Raw genomic sequence first — 14,670 nt, forward strand, 5'->3', positions numbered from 1 at the left:
TCAAGCCTGGAGATGACCATCGCATGGATCACTGTGGCCATGAACACTGTGTTCATGTTATATCAAACCCCACTTCATAAGATTGATTGATTGATAATGGATGCTGACTTGAATAATACTGTTCTGGTTTTATTTTATTTTTTAATGTATGGGGGAAACCCAAAAACTCATTTTCCTGTAACAAAAGAAGTCTTGAGTCTGGAATTATGATGCTATTCTGCTTCCCATTTTTATTAACTAATTACTTGCCATGGGGAGGTTTAAACATTGAGTGTCAAGACTTGGAGAGGAAGGCTGATTTCATGAGAGACATTTTAATTGTTTTGTTAATTTCCTGTATCTTCATGATGTAATACCTTTTAACATTTTTGAAGATATTATATCAGTCATGCTTCAGTTTCCAGATCGAGGCAGTCATTAGAATTCCTGGCAATGGCTATGTAGAAACATCAGTTTAGATAAGTGCAGATTTCCGCATCTCTACTTAAAGGCATTCCAATCACTAAACTTCTCCTTTCTGCATACCCATAATATATGCAGGACCTTTATATGTGAACCTTGCTACACCACCAGTTTCTAGTGCAGGAGAAGCCACCCCCAGATTTTCTGTGGTGCAGATTTATAGAAAATGAATATCTACATGACTATTACATTAAATAAGCACATTTCCTGGGACTAGAATTCAAACTTAAAATGCTGCATTCTTATTTTTCACAATTAAAAAATGGCGTGAAGTGACTTGTGAAAGTGGCATAAATCTTCCTTAACAACTGGTAATGTTTGATGTGTCCATAACCTGTTGGCCTTCAGGGAAACAATGTTTATTAGATCAGTGCAGAAATTTGTTAAAAGAGTTGGAAAAGGAGCATCGGCTTGGTGCCTGCTTAAACAACACACTTTTAATCCTTGTCTTAAACTGTCAATGTTTCATTTTTCCAAAAAATCATATTGCTCCAATATAACTGGATTGTAACTGGAAAAGGACATACTGTATAAGCTTGTGATTTCTCGCTGCAAACATACTACACCTGAAGGAAAAGCATGCTTTTTGCACAACTAGACTCGTATTTTATCTGTCGCCGAAAGAACAGACTGCTCCCAGGTCAAGATATCTTTCATAGAGTATTTGTAAAGAGTCATTCCATGCCAGTTTAGTCACTTATAAAGTGCACCCGTACCTTGAAATTCTGTATTTCGCAGATTTGCCTTCTCCGCTAGAAGAAGAAGCAAAGGCCATTGTTAGAGAATATAAAAGAAAATGCGACAGACCACCAGATCGCAGGAAAGCTTTCAACGATTTGTGGAGACAGATGAGCTGCCTTAGTGAGTTTAGCAGAACGTATCAAGTTAGAGGACAACAACATTTTGATGTTCATTCTTTCGTACATATTTTCATTTCCGTTTCTGTAATCTGTTTAGTTCAGATGTTGCAGCCAAATCATGGTTTGGACATTAGGATTGTGCCTCAGGCTCATGCACTGCCTTCTCTCCTTCATGTGCTTGAGTTTCCTCCAGCACCTCTTGATCCATAGTAACCATAGTTTGCTATGATGTCCAAATAGAGCAATATGTGTTGACAGCAAGCCATAGTTTGCCCGGAAACCAAATTCTGGGATGCACATTCTGGTATATGGATATCCATAGTTGTCAAAAACTAGGAAATTTGTGTAAGGAGATGAAGTTGGAAGAAGCATATGATTCCAAATGATGGCCTCAAGAGCCAAAAACATGGTTTGGCTGTGATGCCTGAATCAATTCATTGTAAATATGTATACAAATTGTTCCATACTTTGTAATCAAATAAGGGCCTATCCAGACTGCATTGTTTTACATGATTGTTTTTACCCATTTGTTGGGCATGGTCCACTAAAGTCTGCCCCCACCCCCACGTCCCACCCCAAGTCAAGCAGCTCCATGCCTGGGAAATTGCATTTTCCTTGTAGTCAAACCACAGTATTAAGCTTCTGAGAAAATACAGTTCTATTAGAATAACATTGTTTTCTGTACTGTGCATCAATTGGATGGTGCCTGTAATAGCATTGCTCTTGCATTTTGCACCCTGTAACAAGCGCATCCTCCTCCAACTCTATTTTTACTGCCCCACAAGTTGATCTACTTCTTTCTCTGTTTTATTGCATTTCCCCCCCTAACACTTTGGATGCTATGTATCCTTCTGTATTTTTCTTTTTTTAAACAAAGTACCTATACCCCAAACCCAACCCATTTCCATCCCTGTCCCTTAGGTGGAAATAGCAATATAGTGCCATTGGTGCTGGATCAGAACTAGTGATTCTTTAACCCTTACATTATAAATACTTTTTTTGAACCCCTGAACTTCTGAGGGTCATACATGAAATAATACATTTTTCTTTAATTTTGTGATTTATAGATGTAATTCGATTTAAATCCAGAAGTGCTCGGGAATATCCTGGGATGCACAGACTGAATGCTTATATTGCTGCCAATAGTCTGAACCGTAGAAGTGGATCATATGCATAGATGTTTAAATAGATGTTATTATTTATTGCTTTATATATATTTATCCATAATGTCTTAGAATTTTTCTGGACTGAACCATGTAAGAACAGCCTATTTAAAGTAGAGGTGAAATTCCTCTGTATTATATATGTGTACAATGTTTATTGTAAAATATGGTGCACTCCTTTTATGCTTAGCTCAAACTGCTGCCCGTTTGAGATAAAAAAGTATCATTTTGCATAAAGTATAATGACCCTAATGGCCTGATTCTGAGACCATGTCCCACCAAATAAATGTTTAGGTATCAGAAAACTACCTTGTTACAGCATCTCAAAATATGATTTGGAATCAACATTGCAGCAGTATTATGAAAGCAGAGATCTTGTATCTGTGTGATCATTCCCCACTGTTTCATTGCCTCTTAGGCTTACAGTGCATTTATATGAATGTGTCTGTCATAAGAAGAGTGTACTGTAGACACTGCTCAAACTGTATATGCAAATTAATGATCAAAATAATATTAAAAAGCAATAATGAGGTAATTTGTGTTTGAAATGCACCAAAGGCATGAGATTCCTCATAGCACTTAAATGTAAACCCGATTGCATGATCAGTTATGGAAGCATAAGAATGTAGAATCAGATGGTATTTATATTTATCCTAACTGAAATCTATTTGTACACATGCAATGTTTGTTTTCAAAATCACTGTAAATATTTCTGAAAAATATTGTATGTTTTATCAGTGCTTGTTATGGCCATGTGTCTAGAAAATAAATTATGTATTAAAATATGCATTAGATCTTGTCTAATTGCCTTCCTTGATGCATATATGATTTGTGCTGTTCTTGTATTGTGGTACCTACATGTTACCCCAGACCCCATTGCAAAGCTAAAAGCGGCATCTGTAGGGATTAAGATCAGGAAAACAGCATAGAGGACAGACTTAAGGCATGGCCCTCCAGATACTATTGGACTCCCATCAGACTCAGCCATCATGGCCAATGGTCAGGGATTAAGGGAGCTGTAGTTCACCTCTGGAGGGCCACAGGTTAAAAACCTAGGAAGCTTCTTAGTAGTGAGTCACATCATTGGTCCATCTAGCTCAGTATTATCTACACTGAATGGCTATGGCTCTGTTATCGAACCATGGCTCTTCTCCTAATCTATACTCAAAGTATTTAAGGAGTGATGCCACAAGTTCGTGTTTGGATCAGATTCTTCTCCTCTTAACCTTTTATATTTAAAAAGCTCTGTGTAGTCTATTAATGCTTGTGAGTAAATTGCCATAAATGAATAGAAATTATCTGGTATTCTACCCAGGAGGCCAATTAAATTAAAAACCAAGCCTCAAGGGGTTCTCTGTTCCATGCACAAATATTTCTAGGCTTGGTGACATTTATAAGCACGGAGATTTCAAGTGCAGGTTGAATGTGTCTGGAGACTTTCCCAGGCCTGTAAGCATTTAATATGCTTTGGGATTTGTACGTGTTGCCCTTTTACCTGATACATATTTTCTCTGGCATTTACATCGTATTAATTGTGCAGGGTAATCTAGTCTGTGTTACATGTACAGCTAAGCCCTAAGCACACTCCATTGGTGTTGCTCACGTTAAGCATGTAAATGAAGGATATGGCAACTTTATTATTTACATGTGCATTTTTAATTTGCATCGTAATAAAACAACAGGCTTTACAGTCTTGCTCATCTAAATCCATGCCATAAAGGGCAGCTGCTTTGCTACATCCTAGTGCCATTTGCATGCTGGGAAAACCATGGGTGGTCAGCATTCAAAAACAAGGCACAAAGTTTTCGCCAGGAATTGGGAAGGAATTGTAGAAAGAGCCAGCAACATCAGGAGCACCAAGGCAACCTGCACATGACTGCAGGAATCTACAGGTCTCTAATATCTGTGGGCTTCTTTCAACTTTCTACTCCTTCCCAACCCATGAAGCTCTCCCTGGTGAGAGCTGTTGCACTTCTGTCCATCCTATACCTTCCAGAATAGCTCCCATTTTTCCTGCTGCTAGAACAGAAACACTCTATAAATTCATTAATTCTAGTAAATGTGTGAAAACTCAGCCTATCCTGAATCTTGCGTCTTAAACCAAGGATAAAATATTGAATGGTGATTTAAAAGTGGAAGGATCTGCCAAGATATACTGTACTTATGAACTGTTGCCTATTCAGAACAAAAAATAATGTTAATATGCATCCCCAAACCCTGAACAGTGAGGCTTCAGGTGTGCACCATGTGCTCAAATTTGGCTTCTTTTGAATGAGGTCAGTGGAGGCTTAATAATATTTTGTAATAATTGCATCTATTTATAAACATACTGACTGAGCATAAGTGGAGACACAGGATTAAACCATTCTTTACAGTTAATCCAAAATTTCCTGCTCTTCCATAAAACCTTATGGGGAACAGCAAGAATATTATCAAATCTTCAGAGCCCAACTCAGCAGTGTCTTCTCAGCTTCTCAACCTAACCCTGTAACTTCTTCCCAAACAGCTTGATGACATCATCTTCCACAGAGATGGGGGAAGTGGGGAAAGAAAGCCCCCCTTCCTAACAACTAGCCCCTATGGAAACATTTCACCTTAGTTTGCTTAGCAATAGAACATGCTTAGCTGGAACCAGCTTGGCAGGTTTCAGTCTCATCAACTACTCTCAAAATTTCAAACTCTTTGAATTTGGAAGGGAATGCAAGAGGCATCCCTCAATCCCAAACCAGTTGGGTATGGCATTGGTTTTTGTTGCTTTTCCTGTACTGTTTGGCGCCGTTCCAGGAACAATGGTTCATAACCTGGGCTGTGAACCTATATACAATGATAGGCGGAGAGACCATTGAACATAATGGGACTGCCTTCTAAATAAACATGCCTAGGATTGAGCTGCATGCTATTTCCCAGCTTGAGTTATATGCAGTAGTCACACATTAAGTCCTTTGACTTTTTGTCCCAGAGCTCTGTAGGAAATGCACGCCATACCCAACATACATGCCATAACTGTTTTTCCTAGTCACACATTGTGGAAAACCTAAGAGAAAATCTACATAGTCTGCCTACTTTAACAGTGCAGTTCTAACCATGGCTACTCAGAAGTAAGTCGTATTGAATTTTATGGCTCTTAGATAAAACAGATTAGATTTGCAACCTAAAACAATGACAGAGCATCAGATGATAGGAAGGGTCCTCTAATCAGACATTACCTTGGAATGCTCAGAGAAAGTATGAGGACAAAGTCTAAAACTAGTGTTCACCCCCTTGTAGCAAATTTGTTGCCATGACTGTACAAGAAGAATGTGCTATAATTGGTCTCATCATACGTTAAAATGGTGAAATGCCAAGCTATTATTTCAGGTCCATGATTCTTCATCCAGGTATTTTGTTTCCCAGGTATGACATTTGCCTATTCAAGATACAGAGAAATAGAAAACATGGAGGTGGTATAGAACCGAAAGCCCAGAGGTATTGGGAGGTCAGAGGAAGTTGGAAAGATGTGTAGGGCCTATGTCTTCTAGGTTCCTAGCAGTGTTTTGGGATTCAGCACTTCTGGTGGAGAGGCAGATTTAGGGGAATATGACCAGTTCAGTTGCACTGGGCCCAGAGCCTCAGGGGTGCTGCTGAGGATATCACAACTGTGATGTAGAATGCAGCATGAGAGGCAGAGGGGCACCAAATTTTGGCATTGCACAGGGTGCCACTGAAATTTGAGACCCCAAGACCTGCTGCTGCCTGCCTGCCTGCCTACCTGCCAGAATGGAGCTCAGGATAGCAAACCAGCAAACGAGAATCAATGAAACCTTATCCTCTCACCATGCAAAGAAAATGGGAACAGGGACTAATGGATATGTAAAATAAACTAATAGTATTCCCTTTTTAGGAGATGAGGAAGATGTTTCCAAAATAATCTTTTTAAAATACCCTACTAGGATCATAAAGCATGGATTGAAGGAAAAGGGGCAGGGTAAACAAATCCATCAGGCTCTAACATAAAACAAGTGGCAGAGTGACGAGAGCTGCAAAATGTATTATTTTTCTTTTCATCAAGCTTTTTTCTCTCTGCCAGCATAGAAAACATTTCCATGTACAGTACTATAGTGTCATTTCTGATGATTGCACTGTAATAGTGAGCAGAACAGTGGCTGAGAAAAGCAAGCCAGGCTTTCAAGAGTAGAGTCACATTGCTTTTTATGCTTAATTCTGGAGAGAGAAAGAGAGAAAATAACCAGGTCTTGTTTTGCCATTTTCCCTTCATGACTGCTTGCACCAATGAGTTTACTACACTCACCTCTTTTTGATTCCAATAGAAATTCCTCCTGTTGAAAAGTTAAACTTGACAGACTTCACAAAATCCAGTTTGGATTTGTCAGATGGGTGGCCTAATGAAGAGGAAATGGTACGGTTTCAGAAGCTAAGAAACGAACTTATACAAGATGAAAGAGAGGAGTACCTGGATAACAAAATGGTACCCAATGAATCCATGCCTTCGTTAAGAAGACCAAAGACTAAAGAGAAGCTCTCTCGTAAATCATCCATGTTTTCATGCAGGTAACAAAATGCACTGTGCAACTTGCTCTGCTTTTAAGTTTCTTATGGTGAAAAATATATTTAGTATATTAAAATGCATGTAAATAGTGAGTTGCATTTACACATTTAATATCCCACAAGAGCCCTTTGAAATCGGAGCCTTTCATAAAACCCCTCATAAGGTGGGTGAGGGAATCAGAATTTTGGAAGGGATAGAAAGAGTCCGCAGGTAGTTATATTTTATTACTTTATGTGAGCCACCTTTGGGATTCTTCTGAATTCAAAAACAGGCCAAAAATCAAATTATGATTTATATTTGCTGGTTGTCTTCTATAAATTCCCTAAGCAGTGTACAAAAACTAATATAAAACTCGTATCTAGCTATCTATCTGCACTAGAATCCAAAACTAGCACAAATAACCAATAAACTGTTTTTACTGATTTTAATATTGTATTTTTTTTTATAACCCACCCTGTTGTAATCTGCACTGAGATCTTATAGTGAAGGGTGCCTAAGAAATCCAATAAATAAGTATCACTATTATAATTTAACACATGGTAAATGTGATTAATTAATCAGCCAGCTGTACAAATGTCCTGGGTGAATGAATGAAGGTTTGACAGTTGTGAAATGAAACCTTGTTAATATTATCCTAGACAGTGCACATCACTTAGCATCTTTCTTCTTACATTTCTACTCTTGTCTGCTTCACCCGCCAGGTGCCCTCCCAGCTGATGAAATCCAAATCATCTGGGGGGCACCAGGATGGCAAAGACTGGTCTACCGCGTGATGTGAATTAGAATATGTTGAATTTTTAAACATGAAGCCATTGTAGAGATCCTTGAATCGTAATTAAAATTGTTAAATGTTTCCCTTCACCTATGCTATTGTGACAGCTGTTCTAGCTGTTTGCTTTCTGTATTTTCAAACTTCAAGCATGCCACATTTCAGATGCAAATAAATAATGCTCAGAAGTTCCAGGAGTAGATGCTGCCATCGTTTCAGACCATTCTTGCATAATTCTTCAAAAGCCAACCCTGTGTTTCAGAGTATAATTCTACATTGTAGGATCTTGAGGACATAGAACCAATATACAAGCTAGCTACCCTTCAGCTTGCACAGAGCTATAAATTGCTTGATGGGCTAAATAGCTGCCTACCTTTCCCTTAGGTGAGAAATAAATTGTGGCACATTTGACAGAGGAGACAGCAAAAGTACATGTTGAACAATCTAGAGTTATGGTTGACAGATTATACTGCAGGAACGGCACTTAACCCACAAGCTATATCAGAGGAACACTGGAGAATGAATAACATTCTTAGCGCAGTCTGTTGTGTGGCACAAACACAGTTCCTGTATTTTTTTCCCCTTTCCTGAAGAAAACCAGAAGGTGGCAGACTGTGTACACTCTCTTTGAAATTTGCAGCGCTTCTTTAGGTTGCAATTAGTTCCCAGGAATTTCAAAAATAGACCAGGATAGCACCATACAAATTGCAAGCTTCCACTCATGCTTTTCAAACAGCAACCTGCTTTGGACGCATAGGGCAGTTTTAAAAGAAAAAATGCTGTGTCAGGATCAGAGCATCATTTGGCAAAGGGAGCCGGGGTATGTGCTTCCACTACATACATGCATACATTGCAGTAAGTGTGCAACCGATCATTCAGCAGGAGCAGCTGTATCTTAATATAGTGTCAAAATAATAACATATGGTCTCTAAATGCAATTAGTTTTGTTGCTGTTATGTGTGTTTACTGTAACTATCTCCTGCATCCCCCACGGGCCAAATTTGACAGATGGGTGGAGCTTCACAAGTTCTGTTGATCAGGTGATCATAGCACAGCACAGCAATCTGCAAGGTTTAACAATCACCTGATCATTGGAGCTTGCAAAGCCAGGTGCATAGCACACCACACAGAGCTCTGCAACCCCCTCTCCCCTTTTTGGCTCAACCACATCTTTACCTGCCCCACATCTGACACTATATATGGCATCAAGTCACCAGGCCTCATGAGCCAAATGGGGACACACAAATGGTGTGCTTAATTTGGCCCACAGCCTGGCGATTCCTCATTGCTCTCCTGAATTATAGAAAAAGTCACGTTCAAATCACTTTGATTGCTTTTATGCCTATGCTGCATGTATAGCTAACTCAGATGTGACCAAAATCATAACAACAACTGGACACGTTGCATTTTTTCAGGAAAAATCAAAGGAACAAGACTAGATTTCTTGGCATCTCAACCAAAGAGTAACAGCCCTAGCTATGTATGATGCTGAGACTTACACTTCTATAATGTGAAGGATACTATTCAGTTGTGTTATTGTGTTGAAGGTTCTGCCTGGAGAACCAGGCATTCTGAACTAAAGGGACTATCTTTTATGAAGCTGGGATAGTCTGGGAAATAGAATAGATATTTTCTATATATAGTTCCCTTTCTTTTCAGCTATTGATGTTAAACAATTGTTTTGTTTGACCTTTAATGTAAAATCTAAAGGACTTTGGCAAGAGGCAAGAAGACCCTGTTCCCTGCAGTTTCATCATACGATGTGCTCATTCAGAGTAAGAAGGTAGAGCAGTGCCGATTGGCAGCACTAAAGGACATGAAGGAGAAACAAGCTTTAATCGAACAGCGGAGAAAGCAAGTATTATTATTGGAATTATTAGCGAGTTATTTGGAAATTGCCATGCTGTTCTGAACACACACACACGGCTGTTTCCTACTTGACAGAATGCACAACCATTGCAGATTGTTTGCCTGTAGACAGGAATCTGTAGGCGCTTTGCCCTGCTTTTTGATTATTTGTGTTCCTTTGCAATGATCCTAACTCACATTTACTCTGGGAAGTGCTTCATGTGATGGCAGCAGCCCTACAAGCAATGGGGAAGGGCGAGACTTCCTCCAGAACAGAAACAGCAGGTGGGAAGAAGGTGCCAAACTCTTCCACACCCACCAATTTTCACTCCCTCACCAGCCAAGTTTCTCCCAGCAGGTTGGGAAATGAGTCAAGCTTGGGTTGATAGTCCAGAGAGAGGGCAGACTTGGAGGGACGGGGGAAACCGCAGCTGGAAAGAGATGTTTCACAACCACCCAGTGCTTCTCTTCAGGCAGTTGTGCAGCTTCCATTTTATTGCTTTTTTACTGGCAAGGTGCTGTGAAAGACATAGGCTGTCTCCTGTCACTGTTCAGTGCCATCTTCACATGCATGCTACAAGGCCCCATTCCTCTTGAAAAAGTTCCCAGTTCAATTGTCAGCTAAAACGATCTCAGGTAGGAGGACTGGTAAATACCTTTGCTGGAGGTTTTAGACTCCAGATAGGAATTGCCAGACTGAGGACCTGATACAGCCGGTGCTCCTAGCTCCCCACTCTTCCCCAACATCACATTTCACCTTTTAGAAACACAATGAGAGGTTTTTTTTGTGTGTGTTTTTTTCTAAACCTAAGTATGGCATGGAGGGTCTGAAGTGCAACTTTTCAGCACCTCTGTAGCACATACATGTTGCTTTCAACATCTGCAGAGAGAGAGAGAGAGCTTGATAGAATTTTATTTCATTTCTTTTGGTAGAGATAAAGAAGTGCTTCAGAAATGGAGGAGACGGAGCAGGATGATGAAAGAGAAGAATGGCGTATCATTTGATAAAGAAGACACTGAGGTATGTAACAGCAGCTACACTGTAGAAACCTGCAGTTGATTCTCATCTCTGACACTGGCATGCTAACTAACCTTGGTCTAGCTGCTCCATTTTTCTGTGCAGTTGTCACCCCATCCCCGACAGCTTACTGCTTGTTACTCCATCAGTCGTCTTGAAATCCCATCCTAAGGAGCTTCTTTATCTGCTAGGGAACGCATAGATGTTTCACAGTTGAAACATCCTCTTACTTTAGGCAAGTGTAGAATAGAACCATCCAGTCCTGCCCTAAAAAGGGAAAGGGAAAGGGGACCCCTGACCATTAGGTCCAGTCGTGGCCGACTCTGGGGTTGCGGTGCTCATCTTGCTTTATTGGCCGAGGGAGCCGGCGTACAGCTTCCAGGTCATGTGGCCAGCATGACTAAGCCACTTCTGGTGAACCAGAGCAGTGCACGGAAACGCCGTTTACCTTCCCGCCGGAGAGGTACCTATTTATCTACTTGCACTTTGACGTGCTTTCGAACTGCTAGGTTGGCAGGAGCTTGGACCAAGCAACGCGAGCTCACCCCGTCGCAGGGATTTGAACCGCCGACCTTCCGATCAGCAAGTCCTAGGCTCTGTGGTTTAACCCCAGCGCCACCCGTGTCCCTACTCATCACCAAATTCTTTTCATCCCCTGCCTCATGTTAAAAAGTTTTTTGCTACCCAAAGTAAGAGATACTGTGCAGGATTACATGAGGTTGATTCTGGTCCCACCAGAGGGCAACTATCTAGGTCACAGGCAAAGTGCCAAGGATTGTTGGTAAACCAATTCAAACTCTGGATGGTTCCTGACATTAGCACCAGGGTGCCATTTCTGTCCTTAAACTACACCTGCACCTGTTCTATCTAATCTGATAAGCAGTGATACCACCAGGAGAGAACTTTATCAGCAGAATGAGGAGGAGGAGGACTTCCAAACACAATTGGGCTGCTTCTTACATTACACTATACATTTCAAGCACATAGATTCCCCCTCACAGAATCCTGGGAACCATAGCATGTTAAAGGGTGCTGGGAATTGTAGCTCTGTGAAGGGTAAATGCACAATCAGTGAGTTTCAGTGAAACGGCAAACATGCGGATCCCGTTATTGATATGCAGGCATGCTATTTAGGCAACCATGCTTTGACTACTGAAGGCACAGAACATTTGGTGTGAGTAGGGTACAGAGTACATTATCAGATCCTTGCCTCTGCAGCATTTCCTACATACACCAGTCACTTTGCTGGCATTCAGAGAGCAGCGCAAGACCATCTTTGCAATAATAGGATTCCAGGGATATGGATTGCCACTTGATTATCCGGTCCAGCCTTTGGTGCCAAGGCAGGGTCCTACACAGATCAGCCCCCTGCATATTGAACCCCCACCGTCAAACTTCTCCCCAGTAGAGAGTTTGTCTAAAACGATTGCTGCTCAGCTTTTTGGAGGAAGCAGGTGCAAATTTAAGTAAACACTTAGGCGACGGCATCATGGCTCAGTCGGGGGGAGGGGGGGCATGTGTGTTGTAGGTGTCGAAACATCCGGCACATAGCTTTTCAAAAACTGCGGCTGCCCAAGCTGTTTGGAGGCGTTGAAGCAGAAGAGCTTTCGTTTAAAATAGGATTGTTAAAATTGATGGATGCCTCCTGAGGTTTTTGCCTCTGCCAAGTCAAAGCCAATGTAGGCTGGATATTACAATTAATCCAGGAGAGAAAAACCTGTCATCCTGACCCCAAGAGAGAGCTGCATTGTTTTTAAAGAAACCCCTTTAGAGCAGCTCGTTGACTACTGCTCTTTTACATTGTTTTTTTTTTTTAAAAAAAAAAAAAGAAAATCCTACAAAAGGGCGTCGAGAGGTCCAAAGGGAAAAGATCTAGGAGAATACCCAGGAAGGATGGCTTGAGAGAAGTGGCAAAGATGCTGGGGAGGAGAGCCATGTTACACCAGAGGACATAGGGGATCCAGAGTGTATTAGAACGCAGTATGTGGCAATAGCCTGTTGTCTTTGTCCATCAAGTTTTCTTGGCAGGGATACTGGAGTGGCTTGCCAGTTCCTGCTCCAGGTGGATCACGTTTGGTCAAAACTCTCCACTATGACCTGTCCATCTTGGGTGCCCTGCTTGGCATAGTTCATAGCTTCTCTGAGTTATTCAATCCCCTTTGCCATGGCAAGTCAGTGATCCATGAAGGGGAATTATGGTGCTGGAGGAGACTCTTGAGAGTCCCATAGACTGCGAGAAGATCAAACCTATCCATTCTTAAGGAAATCAGCCCTGAGTGCTCACTGGAAGGACAGATCCTGAAGCTGAGGCTCCAGTACTTTGGCCACCTCATGAGAAGAGAAGACTCCCTGGAAAAGACCCTGATGTTGGGAAAGATTGAGGGCACAAGGAGAAGGGGACGACAGAGGATGAGATGGTTGGACAGTGTTCTCGAAGCTACAAACATGAGTCTGACCAAACTGCGGGAGGCAGTGGAAGACAGGAGTGCCTGGCGTGCTCTGGGCCATGGGGTCACGAAGAGTCGGACACGACTAAACAACAACATGTGGCAATAGCACATCCTCCCTGTGCTGTCTCTGGTCCCTCACCATCTTGCTTTTGTAACAGCAACAGCTCCTGCTGCTATTATTCAGCGTTCCTGGCCTTCCGTACCAGTAGTGTGGTATGGACTCCATTGTCCTCTCTGGTTGTGTGAGGGAAGACGTCCCTGGCTAAAGGTTAAGTAATCAACCCACAGAAGCAGCTCTTCTGCTGTTCCCAAGTCAGAATCTTTAGGTCCCTGGCTGTCGGTGATCAGAGTCCATGTTCCAGGCTCTCCCTTTTCCTGGATCTTTCAGAGAGTCACAATCCCCGGCATCTGCAGCAGGACTGCGAACATCCCTTGCCCGAAACTCTGGAGAGCCAATGCCAGTCATTGTAGGATATATAGATGTAGATATATATAAGTTTTATTAAGGCATTTCACAATACAAAAAACGCAAACTATTCTAAACAGAAAACAATAATAAAAAAGAGAAGGGAAAAGAGCTAGAAGAATACAAAGTGAAAGGAAATAATAAAAGAATAGAGAAAGATAAAAAAGAGGTGGGTAAAAGCAAGGAAATAAGAATAATGACAGAGTAAGGCAAAAGAGAAGAGAAGAATAAAAGTGGCTTCCAACTACCTATCAGTGGTAACTGCAAGCGTCCTCACAATAATCCATTGTTCAGTCCTGAATGGCGTCCCGTTCTTCCTTCCTCTGCTAGTTGATTTTTTCCCAATGTTCAATTCAGGCACCTCACGTTCATTTCTTATCCTTTTCATCCAAGAGGTCCAAGAGAGGTTTTCCAATTATTATCAAATATAAAAATCAGTCTTGAACTTCCTTCAGTCCAGCCTCACAACTTCCTCACAAATTTCTTTGCTGTGTTTCTAAAATAAGACCATATCCATTATTAGTTATGAGTTATGTAGACATTTGCTCCCAATTCCATTTCCTGTTACCATGGCCTTCCATCCTTATCACTTAGAAAGCTTAATCTTCCACCTTCTATATTTCCATTCTTTTTCCAAAAGCAGCTCGCAGCACCAGAGCAAGCAATACAGCAACAAAAATGAGCGTCAGTACTGGACAGTGTTTCCATAAATGGTCTTACTACCAATTCATTTCGAAACATCACAATCCAAATAAGCAATTCGCGTTGAGAAAATTAACATGGTAACATTTTAATTTCATTCAAAAAAAATAGGCAATACCAATCAGTAAACTATATTGCAACTGATATTGTTTATGTTATTTTAGAATATGTAAGTCAAAAGTCAGACTTGCTTTTTTAAAAAATATTGATTGGAGTCAGGTCTTAATCAGCAGTCAGTAGAGCATGAAATCCCAGAGTTGTGGGTTTGAGCCCCATGTTGGGCACAAGATCCCTGCATTGCAGGGGGTTGGAGTAGATGACTCTTGTGGTCCCTTCCAGCTCTACAATTCTATGATTCTAAATGCAGGAAATGGTAACCAAGTTTC

At 41.1% G+C, this 14,670-nt stretch overlaps 1 protein-coding gene across 5 annotated transcripts in view; it reads left to right on the plus strand.

The window, feature by feature from the left end:
• The window catches only part of LRRC27 (leucine rich repeat containing 27), a 40,214-nt gene that overhangs the window by 11,921 nt on the left and 13,623 nt on the right, over positions 1-14,670 (plus strand). For 3 of the 5 annotated variants that reach the window (XM_028729871.2, XM_028729872.2, XM_028729870.2), the window contains 3 exons: positions 6,793-7,033; positions 9,511-9,654; positions 10,582-10,669. In XM_028729871.2, coding sequence (XP_028585704.1) covers positions 6,793-7,033; positions 9,511-9,654; positions 10,582-10,669 — 473 coding nt within the window. Of the gene's footprint in view, positions 1-1,200; positions 1,324-6,792; positions 7,034-9,510; positions 9,655-10,581; positions 10,670-14,670 lie in introns of all 5 variants that reach the window. The other 2 variants (XM_028729874.2, XM_028729873.2) reach the window with 2 other exon arrangements.

This window comes from Podarcis muralis, chromosome 6, assembly GCF_964188315.1.
Source record: "Podarcis muralis chromosome 6, rPodMur119.hap1.1, whole genome shotgun sequence".
Taxonomy (NCBI): Eukaryota; Metazoa; Chordata; class Lepidosauria; order Squamata; family Lacertidae; genus Podarcis; species Podarcis muralis.